This window comes from Gadus chalcogrammus, chromosome 18 (assembly GCF_026213295.1).
Source record: "Gadus chalcogrammus isolate NIFS_2021 chromosome 18, NIFS_Gcha_1.0, whole genome shotgun sequence".
Lineage (NCBI taxonomy): Eukaryota > Metazoa > Chordata > Actinopteri > Gadiformes > Gadidae > Gadus > Gadus chalcogrammus.
This window is the reverse complement of record NC_079429.1, coordinates 5,707,986-5,725,675: the sequence shown is the minus strand read 5'-3', so window position 1 is coordinate 5,725,675 and position 17,690 is coordinate 5,707,986. Positions and strand designations below refer to the sequence as shown.

Below are 17,690 nucleotides of genomic sequence, written 5' to 3'. Positions count from 1 at the left end.
GAGAAAGAGAGAGAGAGAGAGAGAGAGAGAGAGAGAGAGAGAGAGAGAGAGAGAGAGAGAGAGAGAGAGAGAGAGTGGGAGGGGGTTCCTTGGTGCTGACACAGCCCCCACTGTCCCATCATTGATTGTCTCTGGAGTGTTCGGAGAGGAGAGAAAGAGAGAGAGAGAAGAGAGAGCGAGGGAGAAAGAGAAAGAGGGGGAGAGAGACAGAGACGGGAAGAGAGGAGGACAAGAGAGAGAGAGAAAGAAAAAGAGATTGTGCTCTACACCTGGGTGCTTGTGTGTATGGCAGACTCAGTGGGCAGATTTATCGATCCCTCATTAGTATGACTCAAGCAGCGATGGCTCCACTGCCTCACTCAGGGTATTTACCCTCTGTCAGGGTATCAGGGTATGTACCCCCTTTCAGAGTATCAGGGTATGTACCCTCTGTCATTGTATCAGGGCATGTACCCTCTGTTAGGGTATGTACCCTCTGTCAGGGCATCAGGGCATGTACCCTATGTCAGGGTCTCAGGGTATGTACCCTCTCTCAGGGTATAAGGGTATGAACCCTCTTTTAGGGTATCCGAATTAACCAGGGGAATGTACCCTCTGCAAGGGTATTTTGGGTGTGTTGTCTGTCAGGGTATCAGCCTTTAATAGGGGTATGCACCCTCTCTCCGGACATCAGCCTGTACACCCTCTCAGAGCTCTTGATATGGATATATGTCGATGTGCCATGTAGGAAGGGTACAGAAACAGAAAAATACAGAATATGAGATTGGCTGCAAAAAGTGAGAACAAATCAAGCAAAATATATATTTTTTACATTTACTATTGCTTTCAAATTACACCGTTTCTTCATTTTATTCCTCCCCTCTTCCTTTCCTCCTTTCTTTCTTTCTTTCTTTGAACCCTTTGCTCCTTTAAAATCCACATCATTGGTCCTCCCCCTCTCCCTCCCCCCCCCTCCCTCCCCCCATCCCCTGTTCCTATTGGCTGCTCCCGTGCGGGTCGTCTCCTGCCTCTTCTCTGTGTTTTGTTGAGTCGCCAGCCGGTCATCTCCGTTGATTGAAAAGGTGAGGGGGGGGGGGGGGGGGGAACCACAGTTCAATCTTTAATACCTAATAAAACCATGATGAAAATTGCGACCGGGAGAATCTGTGTTTAAAAATTCACCATATATACATGGCTACACCATTCCCCATGAAATATTAATGCCTCGCTGGTAGCCCTTCGCCGGTTGATTATTTAGTGGGGCCCCGCTATTGGCATATGCTAATAAATAGACGGCGGTGCCACGTGTAGTAGGCCTCGACCGTTCAAAGTGCGATCCGAATAAAAAATTGATATTGCTTGTGGCCATCGCATACGGAACCGCATCGCCGTCTCTTGATGGCTGCACTTCAGCGGCAGTGCACACGGCCCCCAGGGGACCCGGGATGACTTGTCTGCCGCTCATGTGCGCGCCCTCCCCGGGTTTACGGGGGAGCGCGGAGATGAGCGCTGGCCCATCAGGTAGATCAGCGCAGAACAGTCGACCCTGAGATGACGCCCAGAGAAACGCTGACAGGCAGCTAGATCATCAAAGTGGGCGGCTCGTTACGTTTATCAGCTCAGCGATCAACTCCGAGTTGACAAAACCTTGGCGGTGCTTTTAACGATTCGATTGGATGTGATTGGATTTTATGGGTGGGATCTCATTAGATTCGATTCGATTTTGATTCTTCGCCCATCGCTTTGTTTGCAAGTAAAAGTGATGCAGCATGAGTTCTCTTTTTTAAAAAGACCAGATGAGCCAAGTAAGTTCAGGGATGTGTCTTTTCAGATGACTTACCCTTTAGCTTTGAGCTCTACATTTGCATTTGGTTGTTGCTCCAGTGGACCTGAGATGTACCACCAGAAGACATAAATTGTTGCATTGCTTACAGGCGTTCTCGTAAAAAAAAAAAAGAAAAGGCGAGATTGTTACGTTTCATACGCACTCATTTGATATCCTTATTTCTAACCGACTACCTCCACAGTCATCCCAAGCCCTAGAGTGTCAGTTATTAATGTTTCCAATAATGTTTGGTTGATCCGAACATGGCTCTTCCTGCCCTCTCTCTCCAACAACCCCACTTAGTCCTGTTTCAGAGGCAGCCGGCCGGCATCAAAAAAGGGACAAGGCTGCCACCGAGTGGCCATGTATGTGAACTGGGAGCAGGAATCCGTGCTTTAGAACGTACGCAGAATTAAAATATACGTTTATCCTCATGCTCTTTGGTTGGAAATAAGCTCCACCATACTAATTTCCTACTAGTTATTATTTCATTTGTTAGTGAGTTAATTCGTATAAGTAGACCTATTATTTTCTCCATATCACCAGAGGTTAAAACTCTCCGTTTCAACATAGCCTACGCCATCGTTTTTCACAACCACCTCTAACGGGCCCACGACGTGATTCACCATCTTTGAACTTTGCGTCGCCTCACCCTTGATGATGGTCCGAAGGCATTGTATCTTCCTTGGGCTTTATAACCCAACACCCGCTTGCACGTAGCCTGCCCTTCCATCGGAGTAGAGTCATGAAAACATTTGTGGTAATTGTCCCGACAAGAATAAGAGTAATAGAGTGTGTTCTCCATGATGGCCTTGCCCTTGTCGCCATGTTCTTTTTCAGTTGTATAAAGAATCGTCTATTATCGACTTCTTATTTTTGATTCATAAATGGGATTAATTGACTGGAAGGCCTTAAATTCAGAAATGCCGGTATTAGGATGTAAGAACTGTTCCTGTTATTGTGTTAAAACTCTTCAGAGTATCTAAATCGGCCTATTTCAGCATATTATCTTAAATAATTAGCAGAATATTTATTGTCCAAAAATACATTGGTTCCATCAGTTTTTTAAGCCTTTTTCTAATGCAAGAAAATCTTGAAAACACACGTTTAGCAGTCTTGGGCCCATTAAGGATAACCCGTGTGGGTCCATAATTAAAATAATGAGAGGAGATAGCTGAGGACGGGGTTGTCACGTGAGCAATGCGGTCAACACCAGAACCGAGAGTTGCTGATGCTGGTTTCAGGGTCTGTTAAACGCGGATCACCTCATCCCAGTATGTATCCCTCCACACACAGACAGGACGTCTCTTTCTCAGATCTCGTTAATATACTCTCCTTAAGTCCAATTTTGACCACTAAGCCTCTCCTCCTATACTTCCCTCATGTCGGGAAAAAACAAAAGTCATCATAGCCACAAGACTTCAAGGAGGAGATCAAACTATACTCTTTATCCGGCGTTGTTCATGATAATATTATAATTAAATAATATTGTCTGACGCTTGTAAGAAAAAATAATTATACCGTTATTATATCCGAAATAATCATGCATTTCCAAGAATATGTATGCCCTTCCACAGATGGGTTTACTATAGCTGCACACAATGTTGCTAGAATGATACTACTTTTGTACACCAGAAGGTGATAGTAGACGTTTTTTCCTTATTTGCATGGTGTCTTCACGGGGATGTGGAATGTGTTTGGCGCAACTCTTTCCGATCGCTTTGCTTTATCTATGCGCGCCGACCTGTCATGTGCTGTATAAAGACCACCGCTAGAGGGCGCCGGTACACATTGATTTACTGCTAAGTACGTTCATGTGGATGTGTGACCTGAGTTCTTCATTGTCTCTTCTTTGTGTGTATTGCATTGGAACCGATGGTTTGTGATTGAAGAACAATACAGAAAGTAAGAAAAAATAGATACACAGGCATTAAGAGATAAACCGAAGGATAAAATGCAAGAGAGCCTTTGGTGTTTGGAGGCTAAAGCTTTACTTGGAGTAGGCTAACTGCTTTGCTCCTCTTTTCATGGCAAGTTCTGCTGTAGACTGCTGGCTCACTTTTCATCTGTTGTTCTGTACACTTTGCCAAGTCACATTTCATCTGCAACGGCACCGAGAAACAGACACACCCAACAACTCAAAGTCAAAGACACAACACACATGTGGGTGCTCAAAAACTGGGAGCTTCTTCTCCTGATCCTTTCCGTTCTCCCAACACATTGAGCCACGTTCCCTGAAGGACATGTTTGTTTATTTTAACATTGAATTTGATCCATATCCATTTCGGGCGATGCACACAAACATCTGAACAAACGAAACAACAGCAACATAGCAGAACAGACAGGATAACAAACATAGACGGGATCTGCAGCAACGTCTTTTAACTGTCAAGCGGTTCCCTCCCTCTGTTTCCCTCCCTTGTTTTTTCCTCTTCTATGTAAATGTTCTTGTTTTCATAATCTTCATATTAAAGGGACTTAACAATGTCGCCATTGTGGAAAATAAGTAAGGGGGCCTATGGGTTTGAAGCGGCGGTTTGAAACCGTTCCCCCCGGGACGCCTGCTCTGAAAGGCTGCCGCTGAACACTGTCCAGATACACAACGGCATCAAAGGCTCCATGAGACATTCGTTGTGACAGATGGTGTTCAAAGCAGGCCGACTGGCAGCAAAACAATATTGCGATATGTGCCGGTGCTTCTTTAAATTGGCGCGACCAAACGTGTAATTTAAGATTCGTATGTCTCTGTTGTGTTTTCTCACGGCGATGCGTGTGTGTGCGTGCACGGTCCCTCTCATCTCTTTAAGAGAGGGGAGACCCTTTTTCTTGCACACCCCGAGAAAGAAATTATGTAATGTTATGTGCAAAAGTTTAGGGTGGTTCAGGGAAATCTCTTTCTTTATTCTTTAATGCACCTGTTGAATTCCTGCTGTTTTATTTTTGAATGTAGACTAAAAGCAGGAATTCATTTGGGTTCCCTGTGGGAGCTGGGAATCTCAGCCATTTAATTGTTACAGCGGGAGGAATACAGATTACATGATGGTGCTGATCATTTACCTTGTTGTTAAAACCTTTCAATTGATATATAAATCTAGGAACTAAGAAAACTATAAAAAACAAAGAGCACACATGAAGCAGGAAGTTCACGTCACCTCCAGGCCGTTATGGCTATCGTCTGCTTTTTAATGTCATGTGTAACATGTCCAAAACAATGAAACAGGATGTCTCAGATGGATTCCCTGCAGTACGCCTATGCTCTGCCAAAACGGGCGTAGGATATATTACGAGAACTGTTGTCCTGACGACAGATGGAAACGAGTTCACAACAGTGTGGATGTGGAGTATTAATGCAGATTGCCAGATAGCCTTTTAACTTTACAAATATTAAATAGCCCCTTTCATTATTATCCTTGAATACCTGGTGTTCTGTCACCATAGGTATTCATTCAATCCTGGGGCTAAAACAGTTGTATTGATATTTATTTATACTAGCACCTGAAGGAGAGTTTATATGCTCAATATATATGCTGACTGACCTGGCAAGCAATGTAGGTGCTAGACAATGTAAATATCAACGCAAAAAAAAACGTTTAGTTACACAATACTGATGGGACTTGATTCCTGTTAATCAAGTCACAATATTTAAAGTAGATAAAAAGTACAAAACAAGAACATAAAATAAAAACACGAATATAAACCTCATTAAGAGTCTCGTCAATCAATAACACATATATATCCAAACCCATAAATAGATCCAGAATGCTGATTGCCAGTCTATCAGTACAGGTTTTGCTTACTCTACAAGACCAGGGCCAGGTGTGTGTCATAACAGACCTTTGCACCCGACACGCCTCTTCCACCCAAACAAACGTTGCTGATGCCAACGCTCCCCAGATAAACCCAATTGCGGGTCCATGGGTTGAGTCGAGTCACTTCAGACTGTTGAGTTCCAGCTGGCCCGTCGATCGGGGTCAGAGCGATGCTGTGACAAAGGCCTCCCATGATGCACTGCTCTCCTCTGGCTTGTCAAAGTCTATACCTAGCTGCTATCGTCTGTCCCAGTCCCACACACACACGCACAAACACACACACACACACACACACACACACACACACACACAAACACACATACAAGTAGAGGCACGTGCATGCACACAAACACACATACAACTACAGACACACACACATACAGGTACACCTGTGCACATACAAACACACACACACACACAAACGAGTACAGGCACACCCGTGCACACACACACACACACGTACAAGTACAGACACACCCGTGCACCCCCACACACACACACACACACACACACACACACACCCACGACGCCCTACAAATCGTTCTTGTGTTTGATGAGGTGTCCGTTGAAGGTGATGTAGGTGTCAAAGTCGTCGCTGAACACGGCGTTCTCCCGCTCGCCCTTGAACAGTCTCACCCACACCTGGTCGTGGGTCTCCAGCGCCAGCATCAGGCTCTGGCTCTGCATGACAGAGCGGTCGCTGGGCTGCGCGTACAGGATCACCGCCTCGCGCTCGTTGTGCATCACGTGCACGTACGTCTCCTTCTGGTTCCACGTGTGCACGTTCAGGCTGAAGTAGTAGATGCCCGGCACGTAGCAGTAGAACTTTCCGGTGAACATGTTGAAGTGTCCGTAGAGGTTGACCAGCTCCGTGTCGAACACCAGCGTCTGGTAGTAGTCGCCGGAGTGGAGGCCCTTCTTGCGGCCCACCGAGAAGGCGGCGTAGTGCGACTTGCAGGCCTCCCCCGGGAGGCCCACGCTGCCCTTGGAGCCCTTGTACCCAGCGGGCCCCTGTGGGCCGGTCAGCCCGCCTTTCCCCGATTTGCCAAAGTGTCCTCTCTCGCCGTGGTCCCCCTTCTCACCTGGCAACAGGCAGAGAGAGTTGTGGGAAAGGGTTCAGGTAAAGGCTCGTAGAAATGAGCTGTTGTTGTTATGAGTGTGCTTTGTGGTTATAGCGCTGGTAGTTATCGTTGAGGTATGTGTGCTTATGGTTATACTGCTGTGTGCGCTAACTAAAAGTGTTATTGTCGCATACTTCACGGGGGACCCTCAGACATCCGCCGCACCGACTCACATTACGGTGTTTTTTGCTGAAACACAGTTAATTGCCGTGGTCGGGATCGCCGCGGGCAATGGGTGCGCTCCAGCGAAGCCGAACCCACATTCACATCTAAATCGTCCCCTCATGGACACCAACTAACCCACGCTTTTATTTGTTTCTTTCCTTAAAAGCCCTCAAATCTTCTTCATTTCCCCAAGCGGGCGGGAGACACACCTCCACCGGTCTCGCTCTTTACCACCACAATAAACACCAGATGTGTGTGTTTGTGTGTGTGGGTGTCTTGTGTGTGTGTGTGTGTGTGTGTGTCTTTGTGTTCATGTTTGTGTGTATTTCTGTATGTGTTTGTGTGTGTGTGTGTCTTTGTGTTTATGTTTGTGTGTGTGTGTGTGTGTGTGTGTGTGTGTGTGTGTGTGTGTGTGTGTGTGTGTGTGTGTGTGTGTGTGTGTGTGTTTTTGTGCTTATGTTTGTGTGTATTTTTGTGTGTGTCTTTGTGTTTGTGCGTGTGTATTTCTGTGTGTGGATGTGTTTGTGTGTGTGTGTGTGTGTGTCTGATTTTGTCTGTCGAGGGGTGCATGTGTTTGTTTATGCAGTGAAAGCATGCTATTATTGAGTGAACCTTTGAGTATGGTGATGTTGATCTGGGGCACCACTTTGTACTCGGGCGGGGGCGGCTGGAACTGGGGGTAGCTCTGGCCGGTGTAGCCCGACGGGGGGTCCTCTCGGGGGTCGCAGCATCGGCGACACTCCCTGGACGACCTCGGCCTGCGGAAGATCCATTTCACAAACCGCCCCCGCCGTTAACATCCTCAATGTGGTCTTCGCTTCTAGTTGAAAGTTGTTTGTAATGAGGTTCAACGCAGACCAGATGGGCTCGACTGTGGCTTGTTAATTAACGTGACGTGTTTGTGACGTTTTGTTTGGTGCCGTCGCTGTTTCCATTACATTTAGTTTGGAAAGGTACTCTGTATAAGTACAAAGCTGGCTGTGTGTGAGAGCACACAGATAATGAGCTTCATGTCTGCCGTATTAAGGTCTGCCGTTTTTCCCTGGATCCTGTTTACTCCGACCTAAAATAGTGTTTTAATGTCGGAAAACTGTCGTCCACAACTTCCTGCAGCACAAAGTGAGGCTCTCTGTCTAAACGCTCCTCAGGTCGTTGAGTTATCCTGTAACTGCTGACCAAGCAGGTTCTACCCATGGAGCACGGGGACGTACCCGCCGTCCGGAGCCTCGTCTCTGGGGTAGCGCTCCGTCGGCCGTCCCCTAGGCTCCGTCCTGCCTGGACCCTTCTGCTCAGACTCCAGTGGTCCTTGGTCGAAGGGGGTCCGGTAGGCTGGGGCTGGCCACGGACCCAGGAGGAGCAGCACGGCCCACACACACATAACCTTCATCTGCCAGGGCACAAAGGAGACACACACGCACACATACACACACACACACACACACACACACACACACACACACACACACACACACACACACACACACACACACACACACACACACACACACACACACACACACACACACACACACACGATAGAAAGAACAAAAGGCTGTGAAGTGAGTGAAGGATTTGATAAATGCATGGCCATGGTCAGTAAACAGGATTTTACAGGGGGCCGCGTTGAAGCAGGCAATGTTCCGGCCTTCTTGAAGCCACAAGCTCTGTTGTAGCTGGAGAGCATTTCTAGGGAGGAATTGTACGGCAAATTTAGACTGTAGACAAAACACTGTACTGTCTGTGCTTATATTAGGACGGGCTCTCCGATGGAGCAGCCAGGATCCGACGGGAACATTTTTGGAAACATCGGAATGGATCTGATTTATTTGAATGGCAGTCAGACTGAATGGCAGCCTGCTCTGTGCTGGTGAGCGCTGGAAGCAGGGAATTCATTTAGCTCCAAGACTGAACTCATCAGCACTAAACAGGATGTGGCGAAACATCTGACAGCAATCTGTGCCACATTGCGAAAAAATTTGACACCACCCAGAGTAACAGTAACGTTGTTGCTTCCTGTTGGGCTGTCATACTGGAGGGAAAGTCCAAAAGCAGTCAGTAATTTCCTCGCTCTCTATTACTAAGTGTCCCAACAATTATGCTAATGTATTATTTTTTAAATTGTTTACAATAATACGTTTTCCCCCCTCCAACATATATGAAGCCTGAATTGACGACAAACATGACAATATCCAACCGTAAGGATAAAATTGAATTTGTGTTGTACTAGCCTTTTACTGCTAACTGGTGCAAATAACACATGTTTTTATTTATTTTTACTAGGACATAGGTCTTATTACAGATGTTGCAAAATACACTATAAGAGCATGCTCACATCAAGGTTAATCAATTCATATTTATGAGTTTACTGGAACACAGGTCATCCTAATTATAGAGTGGATTAATGTTTTACTCCTCCACGGGTAATTGTATCCAGGTTAATGAATGCTCTCCAGATTTAAGACCATCCAGCTACTTAGATGCCTGCTCATACCCATTAGCAAAATTATGGGATGAAATGAGATCATCATTATTATGATACTAATTTGAAGCTATGCGACATATGGGAATGGGAGGCCAATTTCCAAGCAAAAACATAAATCAAATACAAATACTCAAAGTGCTAACCCAAATTAAAACTAATGACTACCTCTGAAATTGGAGCGACAGGAAGTTGGCTGTTTAGCATCAGAGGCACCACTATAATCAAAAACTAGGGGCCCCATATTTGTCTTCCACAAAGGCCCTGCTGCCGGTCAAGGGGCCGCCATTATCAGCCCTGATTGTAGCTACAGCTTGTTCAACCAAATGACAATCACCCTATCGCCATTCAATCTGTCTTTCTTGCATCTTTCTTTCTCTTTTTTCTTTGTTTCATTCCTTCTCTTGTTCTGTCTTTCATTTTCTCTTTCTCACTTGGGCACTGCCTGTCTCTCCGTCTGTCTGTCCAACAACAACATTCAAAGTCAAACGTCAGGGAGCAGAGGTCGTCTGGATGCAAACATGGGATTAGCGGGGGGATTACAGATTCCTTTCAGTGCTTCCAAGCCTTTCAGTTTGACCTCTTGCTCCAGGAAGACATCCGGAAAGAGTGGGCCCAGAATACAAAGGAGTCCAATTCTGATATTCTGCCCCACAACTCATCCGCTACTCACCCACTACTTACCCATTTTTCCTGCGACTCCACCACCACTCCCTCACTACTCACCCACTACTCACCCAACACTAACCTGCCACTGCCCCGCTACTCACCTGCGACTGCCCCACCACTCCCCCACTACTCACCCTCTACTCCCCCACTACACCACCATACCCACTGCTCGAACACACAACAACCCGCCCACACAAAGCCCATCCCTTCTGCTGACCGAACGACTGGATAATGAGATAGTCAATGAACATGTTGGGCTTTGAAGGCAAGCATGGCTGCCCAAAGTCCAGACGTCCAAGAATCAAAGCATTCTGTTCAGCATGTGCTTAACTTCCTTGTGACCACCCCCCCCCCCCCCAGAAGTCCTTGTCGATGTGCTGTATGTTATCTCAGGGATGCAGAGGAGACATTCATCTTTTCACTGTTTGAACTATTCTGTTTGATTAGCGTAGTTTTAGTTTCTTCCTCCTTGATGTCCTCAGTTATAATCTTCTTTAATCTCATTAACTGTGATTATTATGACTTTATTCAAGACACAGGAAGGTCCACATAGACTGCACAGTACATAGATAAAAATATATATATATATATATGATAATAAAAAAATACAAAACATTTAAGAAGGATGCAAATGAAGCATTCCCAATTATAATACAAGCACAGTTAAAACATATACAAGCTTTGGGTCCAATGTTTCCAGAGGCAAGATGAGTATCTTGTCTCACTCTAAGAGACATAAATTATCAATCCATTGTGTTCCACCTGTGTTGATTGTCTATAGTTTCCTCCTGTGCATTCCAGCCTTTGGTTTTGTTCGCCCTTTCTGATCGTCCTGTCCCGACGCTAACCCCGTCTAGTCTGTGTCTAAGTAGTCCTGAGATTAATCAGGCAGTTTTTCGACTCGTTGCCTATCTTCATCCTATTTTCAATCTTTTTGGACAAACTGTTCTTGTTTCTGCATTTGAGTCCAAATCTTGATCCCTTATCCCTGATCCTCCAATCTCCTCTGAACCATCATAGTTATGCAGAGTGTTGCAACATGTTTTGAACTGCCTCAGTTCAGCTTCAACTGACTGCCGCCAATTTCCGGCATTGATCTGATCACATCATAAGGGTCCCCTCAGGGATGATATCATTACAGGGGAACTCTTATCAAACTTTCCATGACATCACTCTTATCTGGCTGCCTGTCAAGGTGCTTGTGTGACTAACAGCCATTATATGCGTCACACAATGGACCCTCCATTACTGTTTCCGGGTTTACAAAACTGTGTTTATAATCTACTAAACGTACTTATTCTAAACATACTAAATACCGTTGTGTGTTGATGGTTGTACGACTATTAGCATTTTGAGAATACCGCCTTAACCTCTCTTTTTGTTTACTCTCGCTTGTGTGGCGTCACTTCTTCATTCATCTGTACTTTTGGAAATGTCAGATTGGAAAAATAACATTAAGATAACATTATCATTATGAATATTACATAATATTTATCCTTTTATTGTTGCATTTAAGCCGAGTGATATTGTGAGCAAAAGCGTGTGGATATTACGTATTAGTTGAAATACTACGCATGGACAGGCTTAACATTTGTGTCATCAGAAATGAAAACGAATTGTTGTTACATTCATTAGATGTGTCTTATGTTTCGATTCTTTGCTTTATTTGTTCATTACTGAACACACACCAATTCCTCAATTGGTTTCACTTCCCAACTGGGAATCCCACACACACACACACACTGTGTGTGTGTGTGTGTGTGTGTGTGTGTGTGTGTGTGTGTGTGTGTGTGTGTGTGTGTGTGTCTCGTGTGTGTGTGTCGTGTGTGTGTGTGTGTGTGTGTGTGTGTGTGTGTGTGTGTGTGTGTGTGTGACCTATGGCATGATTTGGTTTTAATTCAGCACTGAAAGCACGTCTGTGATAGCAACGAGCAGGAGTCGTTTGTTTACCTAGTGTCTAGTGAGGAGTACGTTCTAGTTCATTCATTTTAATCAGGCATCATTTTGAAAAGCCAGTTGTCTGAATTATTAAAAAATTGACAAACCATTGTGTTGATTGTCTAGCTGCCAGAATAGAAGAAAAATGTTTTTCTTTATCCATGGACCCTTCGCTACCTAATGAAGCTCATAGCACTTAGCTTCAATGAGGCTGCTCTGCCCATCAAACATCTGTTCACCCGTAGAGAGAGAACACATGTTGAAACCTGCCTTTGGCGTAATAATTAATAAGTGGAAACATTTGTCTGTGAGTGTGTACGTGTGTGTGTGTGTGTGTGTGTGTGTGTGTGTGTGTGTGTGTGTGTGTGTGTGTGTGTGTGTGTGTGTGTGTGTGTGTGTGTGTGTGTGTGTGTGCGTGCTTGCATGTGGGTTATTATATCAGCACTTCTTCTTGTGCAAGCTTGTCATACCACTGTGGAAGCGTCATGCCCACCTCTTTATCAGTTTTGTGTGTGTGTGTGTGTGTGTGTGTGTGTATGTGTGTGTGTACGTCCCATGTGTGTGTGTTTGTGTCTGTGTTTGTGTGCATATGTGTGTTTGTGTGTGTATGTGAGTGTGTGTGTGTGTGTGTGTGTGTGTGTGTGTGTGTGTGTGTGTGTGTGTGTGTGTGTGTGTGTGTGTGTGTGTGTGTGTGTGTGTGTGTGTGTGTGTGTGTGTATGTGTGTGTTGGTGTATGTGTGTTGGTGTGTGTGTGTCTGCATGCGTTTGTGTCTGTATTTGTGGGTGCCTGTCTCCATTCACCCAACAGACCAGAAATCCTCCTTCATGGCCCAGTTCCTTCAACTGGTGGTCAGCAGTCCCAGGTCACTGGTTTTGTTCCAGTGTGGACATGTGGTGAAAGCCACAAGGCTAAGCTAGACCCACTCTCTCCACACCCCCCCTGGCCCAGCCCGTCTTTGTAAACAATTACATGAAGTTGTTAGAACCTGTCTTACAATGGCACCAGGAGCAGCCACGTAGATGTGCTGCCACCATTTAAAGTTCTTTATATATGTAGAATATGGTTAGGGTTAGAAAAAGGACAAATGGGGTTAACGTCAGTTAAAAAAAATATTATATACCTTTGTGTGTAAATATGATATTACGTTTGCCAATATACTTATTGATTGTTTAACCCTTCCTAGCTAGGGGCTCGGAGCAGTGGGCTGCCACAGGGTAGGGTTGGGAACCAGCTCCAGATGTAGTGTCCCTTCCTCGGTAATGAGCAGCGCAGGAGCATTAAAGTGCATGTTTTTTCTTTGTTTTGCGGGAGTAAAACCTGAGCACCCGTAGGAAACCTGTATGAACACCGGGAGAACATTCAAACTGCACACAGAACCCCCCCTGGCCACAGGGTTCAATGTCTATTTCTGTCTATATGTTTTATATCTGTGTATGAGTTATTGGGTCTATTTCAGGTCCTCAGAGGACAATAGCTGAGGTTGCAATTCATCTGAAGTTGATCGGACAATTGGCTATTTTTTCATTGACTATTTTTTCTCTTTGTGTGTGTGTGTGTGTGTGTGTGTGTGTGTGTGTGTGTGTGTGTGTGTGTGTGTGTGTGTGTGTGTGTGTGTGTGTGTGTGTGTGTGTGTGTGTGTGTGTGTGTGTGTGTCGTTTCGGCCATATCTTTTCAGGATATGGCCATATCCTGAAAAAGATATGGTACAATCCCCCTTAAACACAAACACTTAATTCGGCCAGGAAACACAGGTTGAACTCGCAGAAGTCGAAGAATCACTTATACTACGGGTTGTGTTATTTCTGTTTTGCTTCTTGTGATTCTGAGTTGCAAAACATTTGAAAGGTTAAAAGGAATAAGTCTAACGCGGCCAACAACCCCACACTACCCCCGCACTTCCTACCGCCAGCAGCAAATGCTGCAGAAGTCAACCTAAGTTCTGGTTTTTGAAGAGGAAAGAGTTAAAAGCTTAATAAGCTGTATAGCATCTGAGCTGAAGTGAGCACTTATTGCCGGCTGAGAGGCGATGTATTCTGCCCATCTCATCACATACCACATAACAATTCACACTATCCCTTTCACATGCACACAAACAAGCACAACACACACACGGCTGCCCTCACAAACACACACACACACACACACACACACACACACACACACACACACACACACACACACACACACACACACACACACACACACACACACACACACACACACACACACACACACACACATGGGTACACACACACACACACACACACACACACACACACACACACACACACACACACACACACACACACACACATGGGTACACACACACACACACACACACACACACATGGGTACCCACACACACACACACACATGCAAAAGTATTTTAGCATGCACTCACCTGTTATGATAAGACTAGCCAAACCTATGAATAACGTGCGACAGCGAGAATGTAGAAGGCCTGACAGAGCAGCAGAAGTGCTGCAGGCGAGAAAGGGAGAGGACTCACAGCAGCAACATTGAATCGCTCACCAAACGTGGAAAAGTTACCCAGGGATGTGGCTGGTTTATGTCACCTAGTGGCTCTGCTGCCCCTTTGGTTTCCAACTCTGTAAAGTCACCTTAAGCTCCATTCTGTCTGTCTCTCTCTCTGTCTTTTCTTCTCTCTCTATTTTATGGCCTTCTCTCTTGGCCTCTCTCTCTCTCTTTCTCCCTCTCTCTCTCTCTCTCTCTCTCTCTCTCTCTCTCTCTCTCTCTCTCTCTCTCTCCGTGTCAGACATGAGGACAGCTGCATGGCCTATGCTTTGGCATGCCCTGCACATTTATACCCCAGGTTTCATACTTTCAACTCTCTCCGGACACTTGCCTCACTCTTTCTCACTCACTCTCTGACTCTCTTTCTCACAAGCGGCTCCCTGTTCAGTTCCCACAGATCCCCGTCCAACATCGCCCGTCCCCCTAAACACTGATGTCTTCCTCAGACAGAGCATAGAATACCATGAGGTGGCGCCGGCCTGATAAACTACGTCGACACCGACAGCTGCTCCTGGGCGGTCTCTGAAACAACAACACGGGGCAAATGACTGCATGGGCTGGTCAAGTGCTCCATTGTCAGCCAGGCAGCAGGTGGGGGGGTCCTCATGTTTACAGGCTGGGAACCAAACACCTGCCCCAGGTAAGCCCTGCTCCCTGCTGTCTTTAACCCGACCAGGAGGCTGCAGTAGCTGGGTTTCCCATGAGCGCGGTGGGGGTGGGGCCGTCGGGGTCGCTTCAGGCCAGTTGTCTCTGAAAACAATGGTCCCTGAACAAGGGGAAGTGGAGGCCATGCGGTCGCCCGCATCTGGGAATGGTTTGGTCTGAATGCAGGAGCTGCACTCTCACACACACGTATTTGTGTTTGGATGTACACACCTGTGTGTGTGTGTGTGTGTGTGTATGTGTGTGTGTGTGTGTGTGTGTGTGTTTGTGTGTGTGTGTGTGTGTGTGTGTGTGTGTGTGTGTGTGTGTGTGTGTGTGTGTGTGTGTGTGTGTGTGTGTGTGTGTGTGTGTGTGTGTGTGTGCGTGCTTTGTACGTGTGTTTTGGTACGTGATTATTTGTACATATAAGTGTGTGTGTGTTTGTGTGTGGGAGTATTTACGCATGTTGATTCATCTGTTCAGGCATCCATCCTGGCTATGTGCAATGCATGTTTATAACAAAAACCTTTGAATGCCAGCATGCAACAGTAGTTCAGTGGATGGATGTCCCATCATTGGGAGACCCATATGGCGCTACCTCTTCTGTCTCTCTCTCTCTGCCTCAGTCTCTTTCTCTGTGTCTCTGTCTCTTTCTTTCTCTGTCTCTTTCTCTCGCTTTCTGTCTCTTATTTTCTCTCTAAATGCCTGTGTGTGTGTGTTTCTCTCCCCTCTCTCTCTCTCTCTCTCCCTCTCTCTCTCTCTCTCTCTCTCTCTCTCTCTCTCTCTCTCTCTCTCTCTCTCTCTCTCTCTCAGTCTCCCCCTCAGTCTCCCCCTCAGTCTCCCTCTCTGTCTGTAAAAACTTGAACCGCACTGCTGCATAACAGAATCAACATTCAACTTGCCTCACCCCATTTTACTCCCGCCAAACAAAAGCACCTCAGAGCACAGAGCGGTCGGTGCTTACCTGAACTCTCATGGGTCCTGAGGACTCTGCGTCTCGACTCGGGGGCAACGGTCCGTCTGTGAGGAGCTGCGCCGGCGTGTTCAGCCCTCGTCTGGACTGGCTTTAAACGGGGGATGAATGGAGCCGATTGTTGTCCGTGGGTCACTCTTCTGGACCTGCTGCTGTGTGGCTCTTGTTTGGGTCCCGGGGACGACTCCTCCCGTCTGCTCCTCTGTGCGGGTTCTATGCCGGGAGCCGTCGATCCTCCAAACAAGCGGAGGAGGAGAGGGAGGGAGGGAGGAGGAGGAGGAGGAGGAGGAGGAGGAGGGGGAGGGGGAGGTGAAGCAAAACAAGGAGGCGGGGTCGACAGGAGAGGGGAAGGGTACTAAGGGATTGAGAGAGAGAGAGAGAGAGAGAGAGAGCGAGAGAGAGAGAGAGAGAGAGAGAGAGAGAGAGGCAGAGAGAGAGAGAGAGAGAGAGAGAGGCAGTGATCGAATGAAGGCCTGGAAGAGACAGAATAGGGGAGGAGAAAGAGAAAGGCAGCTAGATGAAGGGAAGTTGTGGGAGTGCAGTAGGGGGGGGAAATGCACTCAGTGAGAAAGAAACTGGATGAGATAAGCGGTTTTTAACTTGTTTGTGTGTGCGTGAGATCTGACTCAGCTGTGGCGGCGTATCAGCATTCCAACTGTCTCTTAGAGACAAAATCAACAAACAACTTCCAAACGGAAGTCATCCGTCACAGGATCGTTTTGACTCTTGTACATTTCCCATCCCGGTGACTTAATGCTCACTTTGCCTCAGGGTACCAGCTCGAGTGTTTTGATCATGATAACATGGCTCATTGTTTTAATAATGATTACAGGGCTTGATGTTGCTTGCTGATGATCGCTCCATTGTGAAGCTTGTCAAGTGCCGTGGAGCGTCTGCGATACTGGTGGAAGAGAAGCGTTCACAGAATGCATCGTCCGCTCATCTCTGACAGCGTGCATATGAGATAAAGATCTTCTGTTGTCTATCGTGACTCATGAATCACACATCACCCTACATCGGTAGGTATGTATGGGTGACAATAGACCCAGAATGAATGTAGTCCTTCCTCTTTTTTTATTTTATTTTTAGTTGATTTTGATCGTTTTTAATCAGCTTACAGACTACGACGGCCGACAGACAGACAAACTGACAGACAGACAGACAGACAGACAGACAGACAGACAGAGGGACATTTCTCCTCACCTCCTATACCAAGCGCCTCTTTCAGTGAAATTGACTTGAGCTGTGGTCATCATGCATATAAGGTCAAGTTTCTGTACTGCAATTTGTAATTGTGCATAAAAACCTAATCCTCATCTCATACACAGTGTCGGTTATACAGCCAAACCTCAAACAAACAACACATCACATTGATTACAACTTGGATAATAAAACACAAAGTGTAAAGTGAAAGCAGTAAAATTAATTTATACCAATAGTATGTGACATAAGTCACATTGTACAAGCATTAACAGGTTTAGGCTAATATAGTTCCTGATTCTAATATCTACAGTCATGTTCATCTCCTTATTCTACTTTTATTCAATCTACAGG

General features: G+C 46.0%; 1 protein-coding gene across 1 annotated transcript; it reads right to left on the bottom strand.

Moving 5' to 3' along the window:
• Positions 1–3,298: 3,298 nt before the first annotated feature.
• Positions 3,299–16,387, bottom strand: c1qtnf1 (C1q and TNF related 1). The gene is made up of 4 exons (XM_056577649.1): positions 16,128–16,387; positions 8,111–8,286; positions 7,512–7,657; positions 3,299–6,695 (listed from the first exon to the last, which is right to left on the bottom strand). Exons 1-4 carry the CDS (start codon positions 16,137–16,139, stop codon positions 6,145–6,147), a joined length of 885 nt encoding a protein of 294 aa, XP_056433624.1. The 5' UTR covers positions 16,140–16,387; the 3' UTR covers positions 3,299–6,144.
• Positions 16,388–17,690: the final 1,303 nt, after the last annotated feature.